Below are 18,488 nucleotides of genomic sequence, written 5' to 3' on the forward strand. Positions count from 1 at the left end.
TTTTTGATTATCCACTGATATATATCCACGAATTTTGACATAAAATATTGAAAGGAAAAATGTGTCCATGTTTTTTTAAATTCACTCAATTCAATTGCATATATATGTATATATTGATAATGGTTTCTTTTCCAAACAATTAATCCAATAAATTAAAACAATAATTTTTTTGCAGATGTCTAATTACGACGTTTCGGAACTAGGTTCGTTCCATCATCAAGAACAATATTTAAATATAGAATAACAATATTAATGATGATTACAGAATAAAATTTTTTTTATAAAGTAATGGATTATGCACTTTTTCTTAAAAAAAATGAAGCACAAAAGTAAAATAAACAATAAATTGAGAAGCAAACAAATTATTTACCTGCATATTGATTCATATAGTTACAGAACTGTAAAACTGTAAATATTGAATAGGAATTCCACAAAATCAACTCTAAACTAAAAACAATCCATTAGCCATGTTTAATTTATTTGTCAAATTAATTAAATAGTACATTATAACATTTTAAAGAATATTAGTACTAAATAATGTCATCATAGCCATATTAATCAATAACAAATAAACACCAGAATACAATTTTTTGTTGCAAAATAGACGATCCAATTCATTTTATGTACATTAAAAAAACTTATCTAAATATTCCTTACATTGTAATTCTTATATTATATGTTGGATTTAACTTATAGATTAAAAAACTAATATTATTACTAAACTATAATGAAAGCAAATTACTTAAAAGATTTTATACTTTTTATTATATTACATTGATTTTAGTAGTCCTTTCAACAAAACTTTTTTCTAAGAAATCAACTCAGAAGGTGTAAATTAGAATCTTGTCTTCATAGAATAGATTATAAAAATAATGTTCAAGCTCTGTCTGCTGTTATCAGAACCATACCATAGGAAAGTTAAACTTTCATTCTCATTCTGATCTCGATTTAGAAGAATTTGATAAAAAATAAGTATATATAAAAAGTTCATTTTGCCTCTTCTTATGTTTGAATAAATATACGACATTTTCACCTTTGCTTCCATTTTTCATTTGATTGTATTCAAAAATTCAAATCACTGAAACAATAATATAGGTTATGACATTAAGAATATTATTAACAAAGTAAATTATAAAAGTATAACTTATAAGTAAACTATACTAAAACTGCAAATAATACTGGAAAGACAAAGTTTAATCAAATTCCCAATTACAATTTATAGTACCTTTCTTCCATTTCATCAGTCATGGCTTGAGCTTGTTCTGAGTTTTCACCTTCCTGTAATTGGCAAAGTTCATCTAAATTGAAAGCCATGCCCTCTTTTTCTTCGCCTTCTGCTAATTCACTATCATCTTTAGCCATTAGTTGTGATAAATCAATACCTGCTTCTTGGGCTTGTTCTAAAGTCATTTGAACCTGCCAAATAATATTAAAAGTATAAAAATAGAGCACTTAATATTAACTAAGATTTTAAAATCAGCTATTCATAAATAAAATAAACATTTAGATTACCCTCTTCATCAGTTTGTACAATAATAACTTGTGATCCATCTAATTGCATTTGCATCTGTTCTTCTTCGCCCCCTTCTTGTTGAACTACAACACCACGCTCTGTAACAATTGTTGCAACTGTTCGTTATCAGCTCCTTGTACTGTTAAAATTTGCCCATCACTAGATGTTATAATTTGATTGCCATCAGCATCAGTCAGAACATGATTGTCCAATTGTAAAATCTGACCGTCACTCGTAATCAATTGATTATCTGAATCCAACATCAATTTGATCTCTCCTGATTCTGGTTGTTCAGGATTCATATTTTCCACTTCCATGGGCACAGGATCAGTGTTAGATTCACTTCGGTGTTCTTCTTCTAAAGGCATTGCTTCAGCAGGTTTATCAGAAGTATTTTGAGAGCTGTTAGTTTCTGGGGTTGCAGGTTTCTCAACATTTTCTGGTGCTGTAACATCAGAATCTGATTTCTTGCTAGATTCTGCTTCAGGTTCATCCAGATTTGGCATGTCAATTGGCATAGGTGGAGAATGTGAAGGCCCATGTCCAGAAGTCACATAATGTAATTTCAGATGATCATTGTCACCATAAGCTTCGTTGCAAGTTTCACATTTGAAGATTAGAACATTTTCATGTTTTCGTATTGTGCTAGCTGTTATTTGCTGCTCAGGGTCCAATGCGTCTACATCTTGTGGAATGCTGATGTTAAATGTAACTTGCTCTAAGGTGTTATTGGCTGTAGTAGTGACAACAACTGGAACTTCTGTCTTTTCAGAATGCATTTTTTCAAAAATGCTTTCCAAATCACCATCTCGCAATTCAGTGCTTTGGGTATTCAAAATACTTGTGTTATTTGTTCGAACATCTTGCCTTATTAAACTTTGACCAATCTTTTTTCCATCACCTCTATGCTGCTTCATATGTTGTGTGTAAATACTTTCTTGCAAGAATGTTAGGGAACATGTTTGACAAGAGTAAAATTCAATCCCCTTATTATCTATAGTTTTGGCTGGAACTTCTGCTTCATTTGCTGTGTCTCTTAGAGCTTCTTCAATAGACGCCTGTAGAAGTTTTTGCGTTGAGTTGGTGCTTGGTGTGGATGTTGATACTGTTATAATATTAGTTTTAGCTGTTTCATGAGTTTCCAGATGTTTAACCAATGCCTCTCTTTTTGGGAAAGGCAGATTGCAAATACCACATTTGAAATAATCAGGTTGATGTGTCCTAGCATGTGTCGTAGCTTGTTCCCGGTTTCTCAAATCTTTGAGAACACACTCTGCATTTGAAAGGCCTTAGATTAACATGTTTCTTCATATGTTCTTCATATGCTTGTTTGTCATTGATTTTGAAGTTACAAATATTGCAAGAAAATTTTTTGATATCAACCTTTGGAGCAGCCCTTGTGCTTCTAAAGTTTTAAGACTAACATGTTCACTTTCTTTCGATTTTACATTCTTCTTGGAACATTTTTCGTAATGAGGTTGGAATTGTTGTAGATCAGTCGTTTTGAAATTACATGAAGCACATTTGTAAAGTCTAACTGTTCTCGTCCTATCATCTTTCTGAGAAACTTTAACAGGCGAACCAAACATATTGGATAATTGGTTTTCAACCTCTACAGAGGCATTATTACTTGCTTCTAAAATGTTATTTAAATCTTCGTTCTGCTCCATTTTTAACATCTTTGCTGGTGGTTTTTCAATATCATCATCACTGATCTTATATTTAACTTTAAGGTACCCAGAGAGAGTGTTTTGAACTCGTTCCAAGTCAGTCTCAAGCCTGTCCATATGATTGAACAAAGATGAACACCTCTTACATATTACATCATCCATGGACACAATGACCATAAAGCCATCTCCCATAAGTTTGCCAATTTTGTTAGGTAATGATGTTTTACTTGAAAGTGTAGATGTCACAATTAATGGAAATCCGACAGTTTCAATATCTCCATCACAGACAAAGCATTTTTCACATGCTGGTTTCTGCTTTAGAATGCGAGGGACTGTGGAACTAGTATTTTGAGCTGGCATGGTTTTTGTTATCACTCTACGATTTATGTCAGAACTCTGTTGTGGTGGATAGGCCTAAAAAAAAAAATGATGAACTAAAAACTATACATTAAAATGTATGAGAGCTTGTGAAGCTGAAATAGTTACTATTAAACAGCAGATAAATAGAAAATACACCATAAATATAAATACACAATGCAAATACAAGTGGGGTTAAAATTGTGTCATATATGTTATATCAATTATGTAAATGATTTTGAACTGTTTAGAATATGCATACATGTATAAATATATACCCTTTATATTCTTATATATTTATAAAATGTAAATATAAAAGTGTTATGTTGAACATATAATTTATCTGTCAAGATTTACACTATGCAAGATACAATAAGAAGCAAGCAAAAACGTACAAGCGAAATTAGGTTAAACCATTCATAATGAAAGTTAGTCGTGTACTAAAGATGTATTTCTATAAAACAATGAATTAGTATAAACTCATACATTCCCATTATGTTCTAAATAAATAAAAATCAAATTGTCACGGAAAACGCGGGAAACACACAAAAAATAATAAGAAGCATTTCCATTTGACAAACGGTTAATACTTGTATCGCATTAAGCAAGCATTTCTAACGACTTTAAAGATGTTTCAACTTTCAATACCTTTCGAACAATATTTACTGATTTTCTCATGATGTATACTAGTAAATACTTTTACCAAGTTCTTTATAATAATTATAGAGAAGCACGGGTTAACCAATATTCAACATGGCAGCTTCACACAATCACAAATCACATCCGGCAATAGAACAGTCCACAATGTTGTAATTGCATTTCATTTCGAAGGAATAATTAACTTTTTAGAAGTATAAAATCGTCACTGACTTTTTGCAGATCATACCTATATTAAATTTTCTGTAAAAATATTAAATCAAGCCGGCGCGCTTACAAATCCAACGCAACTAAAATTGCCGAGAGTAGATTCTGCAGAATGGCGTGTTACATTTTCAAACGGCCTTGTGGCACCCTCTCTGATACAACGGCTACACTATATAATAAAGGTTCGTTTATTGGATATGATTAGCTATGAACCAATGAAAAAATATATTCATGCACTTTATAATTTTGTTTTCAAAATTAGTGGGGTGCATGGCATCGTGCCTTAAGGCAAATTGCTGGAACTTCCCGTACCGTAATTAAAATTCTTGGTACGAAACACCCAAAAAAAAAAATTATACAAAACGTGTACACATTATTAAAATCTCTATAATATATCTGATAATTTGGTTAATATTTTTGACCGCCAATGACATTTTTTTAACTTATTTTTATTGAGAGTACATAACCGCTAGACCTGCCTTCCCAAAAATTTAATCAGTTCTTCATCTTTCAATACAAGTAAAATGTTTTTTGAAATATTGAAATTGGACGCTCCGTACTTTTAAAAACTGAGTTACCGTTTTTGCCACTTTTTGCCCTGTATCTTCAGAAACGGTTAGACCATGCCAAAAACTAAAAAGCACGTCTCCTTATCAATAGCAATCGAATGCTTTTTGAATAATTGAAATCAGTTGAACCGTGTTCCCGAAATCGTCAACAAAAATTTGTATCCGCACACACACACATACACGCACACACACACACATACATCAATTTTTTCTAAAGTATGCCAAAATGTTCAGAAGGTTTTGAAACGTAAAGATATATAACAATTTTCATTTTCTATTTTTTGCGATTACTATAACTTACCCTACGGGAAGTTAATAAAGACAAGAAAATTTAATTTATATATTTTATATAAAAACATAAAATACAAAACATAAGTAGATAAATACAAATAAATGTCTTTCAAAGCCACTCCAACATAAATATATATAAGTGTAATAAATAATCTACATATATAATGATTATAATGTTCTTAGTTAGAGATTTTATCTAAATTTGTAAAATTTATACATCAACAATCGTGTCTTTTTACAGAAGATACTTTAATAACATTCTATAATTATTATCTCATATTATACATCCACACAAAAAAATGAGTTTAACCAGATTGTCATGAATTGAAATTAATGGATAAAAATTGCATGAACTAAATGTATTTAATTATTCAAATGTTTATATATTTATATTTAGTATTTAGGAATATACATTCGTGGTCACATTAACAAAACATTGATAGAAATGCACAATGTTACAAATGCTATTTTTAGTTATTGTTACATCATAACATATATACATATATATGTATATATAATGTATTGGTACAGGATCAGATATCTCTCTATTAACATACAACTAAACCTGATAGGAAGTCAATTGATTAAATTTGAATGATTGACATTTTTAGCACCACATCTATGATTTTCTACACAAAAACATGTGTTTTTGATTTTATTGATTTTTTGCCTAATTTGGTTAAAATTTGATGTCCAATAGCATTATTATTGATAACATTTTTGATTAAAAGACATATGTAAATTTATTTCTAAATAGGTACAATTGTAGCGCTTCAAAAATCATGACATAAAAATAAACCATGAAATTATTTAAACAAATATTCATAACAATCAAAAATGTCCAAAATTGACCTTGTATAAAATTCAACCAGTGAAATGGTAATTTGTTATCAGTAATTAGTTTTTCATATCATTAATAAAAATGGTAAAAGTGATAATAATAAATTTTAATTATTAATGTATTAATAATTTCTTATTGCACCTAATAATCTACTGAAATGTACAAGAAATTGATTTTGAAACTTTAAATTGCCATTTTTTAATATTTAATCAGTATGATGACAAATATTATATACCATGATAAATAAAATGTATTTATTTTGACTATTTTAAAATAAATTAATTGCACTGAATATTGTGCAAAAATTTAATTTTACTTCAAAATACATGAAGAACTAACTACATATTAATTACTCATTTAAAATTTTGGAACATGAATTAAATTTTAAAATTTTGGGACTAGTTCGTACGCATTTCAATTAAATTCAATCTTGATGGTAAAAAGTTTTGAAGCGCTCTATAATTCAATTTACTTACAGATAGATTATTTATAATAAATTAACAAAGTATACTTATTTAAATATTATACTAATTTTTTGTTAATTCTAATATTGATTTATTAAAATTATTCAGTCTGTTTTTTCTAAGATTTTTGCGATTTATTAAACTTTTCATCGCCTAATCATTTCATATATATTATCTGAATCTTAATATTGTATTATCATCAAAAAAATATAATATGCCCCTCTAAAAAAAACATTAAAAACAAAATGTAAATTCATGATCAATATTATCAAATAATGAAATGATTTGAAGAAATTTTGCTTTCAAAATATAACTATATATATTACATCATTTATGGTAGATAGATTTCTAATTATCATGAAAATGTGATGAGGGGCAATACAATCAATACAATTTCCAGTAACCCTGTTTTTTTCATAAACATAAAAATATACATCAACAATCGAATTCTTAAATTTTACTTATATAAGCTTTAAGCTCTTGTGGAATGATATGCCATACACATTAAACATTATCCGTTAAATAACTAATATATTTATAAATATTATCATTTGAACCAAAACTACCAAAATTTGGCCAACAAGTTGATCATATCACGACAAATCATATCTAGCTAATAAATTGTCTAATTAACTCTTCTTTAATTTCTATTTATCCTACTATTAATATTGCGCACATTATCATTGCTTATTTGTTTCATCGTCCAATATCATATAAATAATGAACACTTTTAAATAAATGCTTTGTAATAAATAGAATCTTCATAATAAATAATTTTATAATAATTTAATATAAATATTTTTCTAATATCCAATGATTTTTAATTGAGCATGCAAATTCTGTTAAACACCTTTATTAATATCTCACACTTTAGATCTAATAAAATGAATATTTTAATAGATCAAAATAGTCAAATGGTATGGAAATAGTTTTTTAAATATATTTGTGGAATCGTTCTTAAAAAGTCAGTAGTGGCATTTTGTACATATTATTTTTTCTATTCCATTAGTTAGGATTATATTTTCATCATATAGTCCAAATCTTCAAATGCTTAGTCATAATATAAACTTTATTATTGTTGAATTAACAAAAAAAAAACTAATTTCTAATCCAAAAATTATTAATAATCTTGTATGAATAAAAAATGATAATATTAAAAAATAAATATCAATGACGTTGAAAAGTATAAATATGTATAGTATGTATATAATCTTAAAACTAGTCGTGAAGCCAAATTGCTGGAACTTCCCATACCGTAATTAAATATTGGAGGAATATTAAACGTTTTTAAATAACTTATATATGTTTGCAGAACTTAAACAAAACTTAATCAATCGGTATTGTTTAATATTTATATGAATTATATAAGCTGAATTGCAGAGTTAAAATTAATTATTTTGAGTATATTATTGAGCTTTAGAACTTTAGCTAGAAAAACAATTAATATTTGATTTATTTTCGATATTCAAAAAAAATTTTTTTCAAAAGCAAGTGTTCTGTCAACACAAGCAGAAAGTTTTTTGAATCATTCAATTCAGATGCTTATTTCTCTCAAAAACTGCCATTTTTTGTTTATTTAGCTCTGTATCTTCGAAATAGCCGGGCCTGCCTTTGCCAAAAACTAATAGCCATTTCTCCCAATCATTACTAATTGAATGTTTTTTAGATCATTCAAATCGTATGCTCCGTTCTCTCAAAAAACGATTTCTATTTTCTGCACTCTTTGCTCTTTATCTCCATATCGGCTGGATCTGCCATTGCCAAAATCTAATCAGCAGATCTCCCTATCAATAGGAATCGAATGTTTTTTGAACCATTCAAATCGGTTGATCAGTGCGCCCGAAAACGTGGACGAAACATTGTATCCATACATACATACATACACACACACACACACATGAGGTATGCCAAAATGTTCAGAAACCTTCAAAACGTAAATAAATTGTAAAAATTTTCAATTTCGATTTTTGGACGATTACAATAACTTACCCTCCGGGATGTTAATATGATGAATTTATAATAATATTATGAAGAAATGGCTGAGCGTATGACTAATGGAATAGAAAAAATAATTTAATTGAGTATTATTTTTTATAGAATTTAATTGTCGAATCTCACGAGTTTGCCACTTATTTAAAAAATTTAAAATTATTTATGTATCTTTATATTTAGATTCAATTGAAACCTCAAGATCAGATAAAATACCCTACAATTTAAATCTTCCAACATTCTAAAGAACTACATAAATACCTCTAATCTCAATTATCATCTTCACACTTCGGTATATCAAAAATCTCAGCAAAAAGCGGTGGCAATCTTAAATTTGTCCAGTTTCCCCTAAACCAATCCAGATGCGAATTATGTCTCGATCCAAGAACTCTTAATTCTGGTAATTTGGCCTCTAAAATTGGCAAGAGAGGACTCAGTTCTCCTGGTCTGGTCCTGGATATCTGCACTCTTAGTGCTTCAGTGAGACGTTCCCGTACCCTTGTGACTGATTTGTGGACGCTAATTCCGGCCCTGTCTGGGGCGATCAGAACTAACGATGAGAAAAGTCCTAGTTCAGTCTCACTTAGACCCAGGGCATTCAGAGAATTCGTAAAACGAAGCAGGGCCGTGACAAACTCGTTCTGGAAATATAATTAACTAAATAAAATGTAATAAAGAAATAAAATAGATAATGATAGAAAATGTAGTTTGAAAATTCATAAAAAAATTATAAAATATATTCGCCCAACGTGGGGCTCGAACCCACGACCCTGAGATTAAGAGTCTCATGCTCTACCGACTGAGCTAGCCGGGCTTGGTGAAAACAGACCTCTAGACATTAGAGTATACTCATAAGATTAAATTATCCTTGCTATCCTTAGAAACTTCGTTTCGTAGGCCTATAATATTTTATTATGTTCAATTAGACCCTGAACCTTGAAATTATGCAAAGTATCATTAAAATCGTCAAAAAAGATTTTCAACAAAATCTAAGGGGGCGTTCATTAATCACGAGTCGTTTTTAAGGAGAAAAGAGGGGTTCGACAAAAAATCACAAAATATCATGTGGGGAAGAAAGGGGTATAGTAAGATATCACGTGTATTTATTTCTTACCTGAATTTAAAAAAAATCCAAATGTTTTCAAAATAAATCAAAAATTTTACCATTTTTACTCGTAACTAAAAATATGCGTGATGTTTGGTAGGGAGAGCGAGGGAGGAGGTAATTTTAAATATCACCACGTATCACCAAGTGGGAGAAAGGATCCAAAAATTGTTAAAAATCAATCACGTGATTAATGGACGCCCCCGAATCAGGACGATTCATAACTAATCAGTTTTTGAATTTAGCAAAAACGATGGCGAAAAATTTTGCTAATGTGATAAGTATCGGCCAATTGTCGAGTAAATTAACGCAATTACTTATAAAGTTTCATCATAAGACTTTTAAATTTTTGAATTCGATGCAACCGAATTTGAGAAAATACTAAGGTGAATTTTTAGCGGCAAACGATTTAGAACGACTTGAAGCTCAAAAAAAGTTGGAAAATCGGTTAAAACAAATTTCTCTTTTGGAGAGTTAAAGTATTATTACAACGACTTATTGATTGAAACCAACATGGTTTAGTTATTATTAATAATTTATTTCGAAATATTTATAAATAAAATCAGAAAATTAGTAAATATTTTTGTATTATTGTGAATTAACTTATACTACATGAGGTTGGTTATAAGGTCCTGTGGCGCAACGGATAACGCGTCTGACTACGGATCAGAAGATTCCAGGTTCGAATCCTGGCAGGATCGCAAATATTTTGCCAATTAATATATAAATATATATAATACAATTTCATATAAATTATATGATTGTTTAAAATAATCCTAATAAAATTTAACTTTCATTTTTTATCAAAATCAAATTCAAATGAGCAATATTAGTTTCATTGGACGTTTTCTTGCTTTAATAAAATTATCATCATAAAAGTATATTTTTGAATTTAATATAATTTAACAAAATCGTGCTCATATATTTTTTAGCCGTAAACAAACTAGTTGTACTAACATTAATAGTATCAACAAAAATTACCGAACGAAACTTTGTGAACTGATTAAATTCGCATTATCATTTTAAATGCATACATGAGGTCAAATAATTCTGATACTCTTGATTTTGCAACGATTGCAATATTTGTCGTAGAAGTATATATTTGAATAAAATCTCTATTTTAACAAACGTCAAAAAAAAAAACTACTCATATTCTCAAACACTGATGCATTTTTTAAATTAAACTCCTTGTCGTAAGGCCTTAATATTACAGTAAGTTCTATAAGACCATGATATACATCGCCAAAAAAAGTACCATAAAAATCGGCTTAAATTTTTTTTCAACAGTTAATTACAAGAAAACGACTCGTTATATTTTCACCTAAAACTGATCAGTATCATTTCAAACTAATATCTTTCGAATAGTTTTTGATTTTTTAAAATCGATTCGGTAGTATGAGCTTAAATGTGGTCGAAAAGTTTAACACTTTTTCCCAAATTACAAAAAAACGGCTCGACCGATCGTTGCACAAAACTGAGCAACGATAATCCTCATTGAGATACATCAAATGATCGCAAAATCTTTTTATATAAGATAAATCTAATAAATATTATGCACTTACATCATAAATAATTTCTAACTGTTGCCTCGTGAAATATGTTCCATCATCAAACATCAATGCAGAATCTGAAGTCGTTCTTGAAACGTGAGACAACCACACCTAGAAAGTTAGAAAATGTAATTAATAAAACCTTTACCATACTATTCAAAGTTAAATACGTATTTCTTTTTATTAAACAAGAATAAATTTTCAATCTGGGTTTTGAATCAGAGTATTTATATTTTAATTCTAGTTGCTGAACTTTTAACCCACCTCAAAAAATCCAAGTTTGATAAGTATCAGCTGATCGTCCTGCATGAGATCACAAAACCCAGGGACTCTTTTGGCAAATTCCACTACTCTCTGCACAGCTGGCGTCATCCTGGATGCAAATTGCTGCCATAACCATACACGCTGATGAAGTAAAATTGCTTCTGAACTAGTTGGTGCAGTCTGGGTAAAAGATAAAATATTAAAATAAACTAGAAAATTTACAGTTTAGCTTAATTGATTATTTAAATATTAAAAGCTTTAAATTACCTCACATTCTTCCGAAATTGTACTGGCTTGACCAACAGGCCTTTTGACCAGGGTCCGAATCGTTTCTTCAGTGTAACTACAATGGGTCCTGTGAGCTTGACCCACGCAAGCTATAATATCGTAAGGGGATGGTTCGGAGGTACAACTTAGCAGAACTTCTGTTTCTTGTATCTGTAATACAGAAAAGTTTAGAAATTTAAAAACAAAATTGGGTAAATAAATCGCAAAAAAAATAAATTTAAAAATAATTATTTTCTGTAATTTCTAGTAAACCGTCAAGCTAATTCCAGTGAGAAATTGAAAATGTGACTTTATTTGTTCAAAACAAATATTTAACCTAAATGTTAAATTGATACTCTGTATGTGTGTCACGTGGTTATGAAATTTATTAATATTCTCCTTAGTTAACTCAGGTTGTTGGGTTATAATTTAACCATTGTAGCTGTGGACTGTATTAAACACTGATTTGTTTGTATACACATAAGTTTGGTGCAGTTCCTATTACCATCACTGATTTGTTACTAAGATATAAGTGAAGAAGATATATTTATTTTCATTATTTATTATACATGTTGTTTTGCGGACTTTACTTTTAGAAGTGAACAATTAGTCCTATCTAACCCTCCGCTACTCCTTCTACCACGGGTAGCAACCATCCCGTAAAAAAGCTCAATGCCATGAAGATTGTCACCTTCATGGCTAATATAATAAAAGTAAAAACTATACTTACAGTACTTCAAAATTTTCTGATTACTAACCTGTGTATTTTGGTCATCCGGAGGCGAAGTCAAAGATCTCGGGGGCGTCAAACTTGGGGGTGCAACTACTATGGAGCCCCTACTCGTCTCATCGACAATTTGTTGGCAAACATCTCTCGAACGCTTAGGAACGCGTCCGTACCTAACAGCTGTAAAATAGAAAAAATATAAATTAATTAAATACATTTATTACTTTGTTTTGAAACATTCACGAATAATCAGCGTAAACCAAACATGATAATTCAACAAATTGCCAGTTGTTTTGAAATATGTAGAAACAAAAAGCTAGTATCGTATGCGTATGAATATCGAAGAACTCCTAATTAAGAACTAACTAAATTACTAATTAACTAACCCATTACTCTAGCAATAAATCAAATACATTCAATATTAAATAGTAAACTGTTATGTGGCAAGCATTAACTTATCTCACTTAAATGAAAAACAAATTATATACATTTTCCAATTAGATAGAAATAAATTAATGTTCAACCATTTCTTTACAAATAACTTGTTTGTAAATGTTGATGTACTTAAAACACACTTGAGTCATTGATACATTGTGGTAATAACTTTAGATTGAATTGGATATTATTAATTATATTGCATGGTGGTTTTGTTTTTGAATTTTTTTTTACTTATTCGAGTAAAAAGTATAAATAGTACACCACCAGAAATAAAAGATTAAGCTAAGGTACTCTGAAATAAAATTCGATCCTGCCAGGATTCGAACCTGGAATCTTCTGATCCGTAGTCAGACGCGTTATCCGTTGCGCCACAGGACCACATGAAGACAAGATTACTTTCACAAGCACAGATTTATAAAGGTATGTCTTATAGCTATGGTTCCCAAACTATTTGTTCTGAATTACTCGTTCCTTTTTTAAAAAAAATGTTTGCAACCTTTTCTATGTTTCAAAGAATCTAGTTTCAGAAATACTCAACTAAATGCTTTCGGACCCTCAAACGTAACCCTAGATTATTATGTTCAATTAGACCCTGAATCTTATAAATATGCAAAGTATCATTAAAATCGTCAAAAGAAATTTTCAACAAAATCTAATCAAGACGATATCTAACTAATCAGTTTTTGAATTTTCAAAATCGATATAGAAAATTTAGAAAACGATGGCGAAAAATTTTGCTAATATGATAAGTATCGGCTAATAATCAAGTAAATCTAATTAACGCAATTTCTTATGAAGTTTTATCACAAGAATTGTAAAGCTTCCAAATTTTTGAAATCGATGCAACCGAATTCGAAAAATTCACACACACACGAATTTATAAAGGTATGTGTTTTAGTTGATGTTCACAACTTATTTGTACTGCATTTCATCGCATTTTTTTTAAATGTTTGCAATGTCTATCATTTTTCTAACAATCTAGTTTCAGAAATACTCAACTGATACTATAATTTAATTAACTACTAAACAAAAATATTTATTAATTTTATATAAACATTCTTGCGATTTGCGATTCGCTTGCATTGCTATAAATATTTCAATTAAATTAATAAAATTAAAAGCTTTCTTTACCTAGCTAGCTTTTCTTTCAATTAAATTTCTAATATAAACAATTATTTATATATTGATGTGTTTGTTTTATTAAAAATAACGAAGGACAGAAAAGATTATAATCAAGCCATGTAAAATTGCACTATATTATAACATTTTAAAACTTTTTTTTCATCTAAATATTTAAAAAATATATATTTTACAACAAGGCTCCGGCGAGATTCGAACTCGCGATCTCCTGTTTACTAGACAGGCGCTTTAACCAACTAAGCCACGGCGCCACATAGAAACCGCTCACAAACGCAAGTCACGTTCTATTTGCATTTAAAATTTATTCGAATTTACAGAATTAATTATATGAAATATATTATTTGATTAATGATGTTTTATCGAACACAAATTAAAGTAAATAAATCGACATTTACATGATACATAATGTATGATCAGCTGGAGTGATTGTGGAGAAAATCGGATCAGATGGAGATTTATACATATCCCATATGGTCTAGTGGCTAGGATACCTGGCTTTCACCCAGGAGGCTCGGGTTCGATTCCCGGTATGGGAAATATTTTAGTATTTGAGGAAATAATTTAATGCACTAGCTTTGATTTGAAGTTTTTACTGTGAACGAGATTTGTTTACAAACAAAATCTACATTAGTTATAAAACATGATGAAAGAAAATTTTAGTAACTAAGTAATTTTACATAACTACAACATTAAGGGGCCGATTCTGCCGTAAAATAGACCACTGTTATGGCAAGGCTATGTTACGTAAAACTTTTCATATAAATTTATACTAGCGTGAATAATATTGTAAGAGTATGTATATGATATTTCACATATTATAAAATTCGTATGAAATAAATTTACCCGACGGATCCAAAGAGGATTGACAAGAATGTAAGTGTGACAGGAGAATTTATTGGGGACCTTTCGGACCCTCCAAAAATTGCCATAGCCCACGGTATTTCACGTGGTCTCGGCGGGGTATTGGTAAAAGTTTTCAACTAGCAATAATCGCACCTCGGATGAACCTCATTGGTTACGATATCGCCACTGCGCAAAGCTATCGAACAGGTAAGGGCAGGTTTATTATATCCTAAGACTGACAGTATAACGCAGGGTGCGTTACGGACCCTACGACCCTAACACGCAAATGCTTACCGCCATCTTACCGCCTTATTCCAAATTGAACAAAAATAATAAAGTGGAATCAATAATCTGGTCAACTTTATATACAAAGATTAGTATCTAGTAGTAGATACATATATAACAAATCTGATTTGCTCGTTAAAACATAAACTCCTACTTCAAAGTGATATACGAGTATCTTTAAAACAGCTGAGGAGAAAAGTATTGATACATTTTTTGTAGATTATTATGCTTTACAATCCTGTCTTATGTTAGGCAATTTTTGCGATGAAACTGACTGAAAATCGCAAAAAAAAATCTTATTTTTGACTTTTGACCTTGTGCCAATCTTTTAGTTCGCACCGGAACGATGAGGACTTTTGAGATTACTTTTATAATTGTACTTCAAACAATTTTACGAAGTCACAGCCCATTATAAATTATTGTAACCTTCACCCTAATTTTAGGTTTAAATTGACCGGGCTAAATAACTCTTGGGGAAGTTAGGGATTAGTTAGTATTAGACTCTGATAATAAACAAATGCAAACATCTTATTCAGATTATGAATAGAGAAGTATGGTTGATATAATAATTTATCATAAGATTAACAATCTAAATATAATAAAAAAATACTTACAATCTCTGCTCATCCCGACTTGCAAGCACTTTTTAAAACGGCAATATTGGCAACGATTTCTATTTAATCGAATCACAAGACACTTGCCGTCTCTTAAGCAACGATATTCTATTTGTTTTTGAATGCTCCTACGAAAAAATCCCTGAAATTAAAAAAATATATAATTAATTAATCACATTATAACACAGCTTTATAAATGCTAATGATGATTTCGGATAAACAGTAAGGATGGTTACAAATCCGTATGAGGCGACTGGTGATTGGTAACACAACACTTTATATGTTAGCCAAAAACTTTAATGTTATCTTATATAAAAATTGTTTGAGTATCTCTTTAATGTATGAACTGCATAACATCAGTACAAAGCAATAGGAAACAACTTCAATATTAATTGGTAAAATAGTATCAAGATATCAATGCTCCAAAAGTTAAAAGTAAATTAAAAATTAATTGATACTAACCTTACAACCTTCGCAACTCGTTACACCGTAATGATAACCTGAGGCCTTATCTCCGCAAACTTTACAAGGTACAAATGATTTTGTTGGTCCCACGCAATTTCCTCCTGTTTCTGCAGATGAAAATTGTTCTGGAAAGTTAAGAATAGTACATAGAATGCAGATATTTTTAATCTTGCAGAGATTTGCAATTATTTTTTTTATGACGTTATAAATTTATCCAACTGGAACTATCTGAAGCAAGAGCGACAACAATTGCTAAAATATAAAAAGTATTACACGAGTACTATAACAGCATTATTTTATTTGCTTTTAATAAAGAATACTTTTGCCAAAATATGAAATAAAAATTCAAAAATTATAGTTTTATATTTGATTAAATTTTTAATTGTGCAGCTGAATTAGAAATAAGAAAAATATCAATGTGAATAGATTATTAATTACTGAATAACAAAAATAATACTAAATACAAATATTTAACGTGAATATTAATCAAAATTTGGATGTTGTTAAAATAGTACTTTAATTAATATATGCATTTATAATATATGTCTTGTCATGCTGAGGTAATTAATAGCAGCCTCTTATTTATTTTACGATTAAAATCAGTACTACCCTACGGCCCTTTTTTCAAAATACCTTATATAAAGCAAAAACATTAATTGTGATAAAATTACTTTTTCTTGGTTTATCAAAACCAGCGGCCGGGAATCTTTTTTAATCATTGCCCCAAAATATTTTTGTGTAAGTTGATATTGCCCCATGGAAAAGAAAAAAAACAAAATTGCTTCTTTTCAGCATCCAAGGATAATTTTAAAAAGAAAACATTACTAAAAATTTAATTTAAACATTTATTCATTGAGTAACTTAACTAACCAATACTTCTAACGGGCATATAAAATAACAAATTGAAAATATACTTTTTAAGCACAAAATATCATTTTTACCAGAATTGATTTACCCTGTTCCCCAACCGCTGATCTATACCAAACCAAAAAACTAGGATTCTCAAATTTAACTGAAAATTTTTACTTACAAACAATAACTATAAATTTCCTTGTAAAATGTGCAGTTTTGTACAACCAAAGATTCTATTTTATAAATTCAAAATTAAATGCTAAGTATTATACCCAGTGTCGGTCCTGGAATCCTTAGCGCCCACAAGCAACCTTTTTTCTAGACCCCCCCCCTCCCTCAAAGTTCATCAGATGCGAAACATTTGCAACAAAAACAAAAGTTACAATTCAGTTTTTCGGAATAAACATCCCATTTTCTAAGCACAGGCTCCGCATTTTTCATTTTCCCGATTATATTTGTTTAAACTAATCAGCTTGCAATTTTTCCATCAATAATGCCTAATAATTAATTTAATCTCTCGCAGTTTGCGCTTATAGAATTGAACAATAGATAATTTCCTTTTCGATTTCCCGGTAACTTCAAACAAAGAAAAAATTGAATAATTAAGCAATAAACAGAGCTGTTAATTACTAATTTGCAGAGTTATTAATCGGCTAGTTGTTTCTACAATATCACATTGCAAAATAAATATGCTTTTGGTGCCTTCGTTTTCCTAGTTAAACTAGACTGTTTATCATAATTCATTAAGTGTTCTAGATTTTATATAAATAATAAAAAATATAATTAATATATTATAAAATTTAATTTTCAAAAGTCTTTTTGGCACCCCCTAAGGCTTGCGCTCTCATTTTTTGCATGCATCGCATGCAAGGCAGAACCGGCCCTGATTATACCCATACTGATAATATATTATGAGTGAGTAATAATGATACTATATTATGAGTATAGGTCAAAATATATTATGAAAAATTAGTCTTTCGGACTAACTACTTTCGGATCCTATAAAATTGCCATACACAGTTAAACACAAAAAGAATGGTAATCTTTTTTTTGAAAGTATTCTTATTCTTTTATCGCACATTATATATCAAATTAAAAATATAATTTAGTGATAAATAGTGATAAACAGTAAAATATGTAAGAGTAGGATCATGAGAAATTGATTCACGGCATATTATATTTCATGTACGGATATGAAATGAAAAAATCATTCGACGAGATAATGAATGATGTGCCAACAAATTCACACGCAATATGAATTGCAAAACTTTGAACTAAATAAGACTTTGAACTAAATAAGACTAAAGAATTCATGGGGTCCTTCGGACCCTCCAAAAATTGCCATAGCCCACGGTATTTCACGTGGTCTCGGCGGGGTAT

At 29.6% G+C, this 18,488-nt stretch overlaps 1 protein-coding gene, 5 non-coding genes and 1 pseudogene across 6 annotated transcripts; 1 reads left to right on the plus strand and 6 right to left on the minus strand.

Annotated features, from left to right (window-relative positions):
- Positions 1 to 1,225: 1,225 nt before the first annotated feature.
- On the minus strand, positions 1,226 to 4,488 carry LOC113382651 (annotated as a pseudogene).
- A 4,339-nt stretch (positions 4,489 to 8,827) lies between these two features.
- On the minus strand, positions 8,828 to 16,381 carry LOC113382650 (ecdysone-induced protein 78C-like; the record flags this gene model as incomplete). The annotated part of the gene is made up of 7 exons (XM_026620899.1): positions 8,828 to 9,199; positions 11,226 to 11,324; positions 11,478 to 11,657; positions 11,745 to 11,915; positions 12,503 to 12,651; positions 15,792 to 15,933; positions 16,254 to 16,381. Coding segments are annotated over 7 exons (1,241 nt in total), but the record flags the coding sequence as incomplete, so codon positions are not given.
- Positions 9,300 to 9,372, minus strand: Trnak-cuu. Its single transcript has one exon. It is a non-coding gene; the product is annotated as a tRNA-Lys (tRNA).
- On the plus strand, positions 10,292 to 10,364 carry Trnar-acg. The gene has a single exon. It is a non-coding gene; the product is annotated as a tRNA-Arg (tRNA).
- On the minus strand, positions 13,215 to 13,287 carry Trnar-acg. Its single transcript has one exon. It is a non-coding gene; the product is annotated as a tRNA-Arg (tRNA).
- On the minus strand, positions 14,227 to 14,300 carry Trnat-agu. The gene has a single exon. It is a non-coding gene; the product is annotated as a tRNA-Thr (tRNA).
- On the minus strand, positions 14,950 to 15,090 carry LOC113382652. Its single transcript, XR_003367673.1, has one exon. It is a non-coding gene; the product is annotated as a U4 spliceosomal RNA (small nuclear RNA).
- Positions 16,382 to 18,488: the final 2,107 nt, after the last annotated feature.

This window comes from Ctenocephalides felis, unplaced genomic scaffold (genome assembly GCF_003426905.1).
Source record: "Ctenocephalides felis isolate EL2017-DRISC unplaced genomic scaffold, ASM342690v1 CF-g0.4_SCAFFOLD_03537, whole genome shotgun sequence".
Lineage (NCBI taxonomy): Eukaryota > Metazoa > Arthropoda > Insecta > Siphonaptera > Pulicidae > Ctenocephalides > Ctenocephalides felis.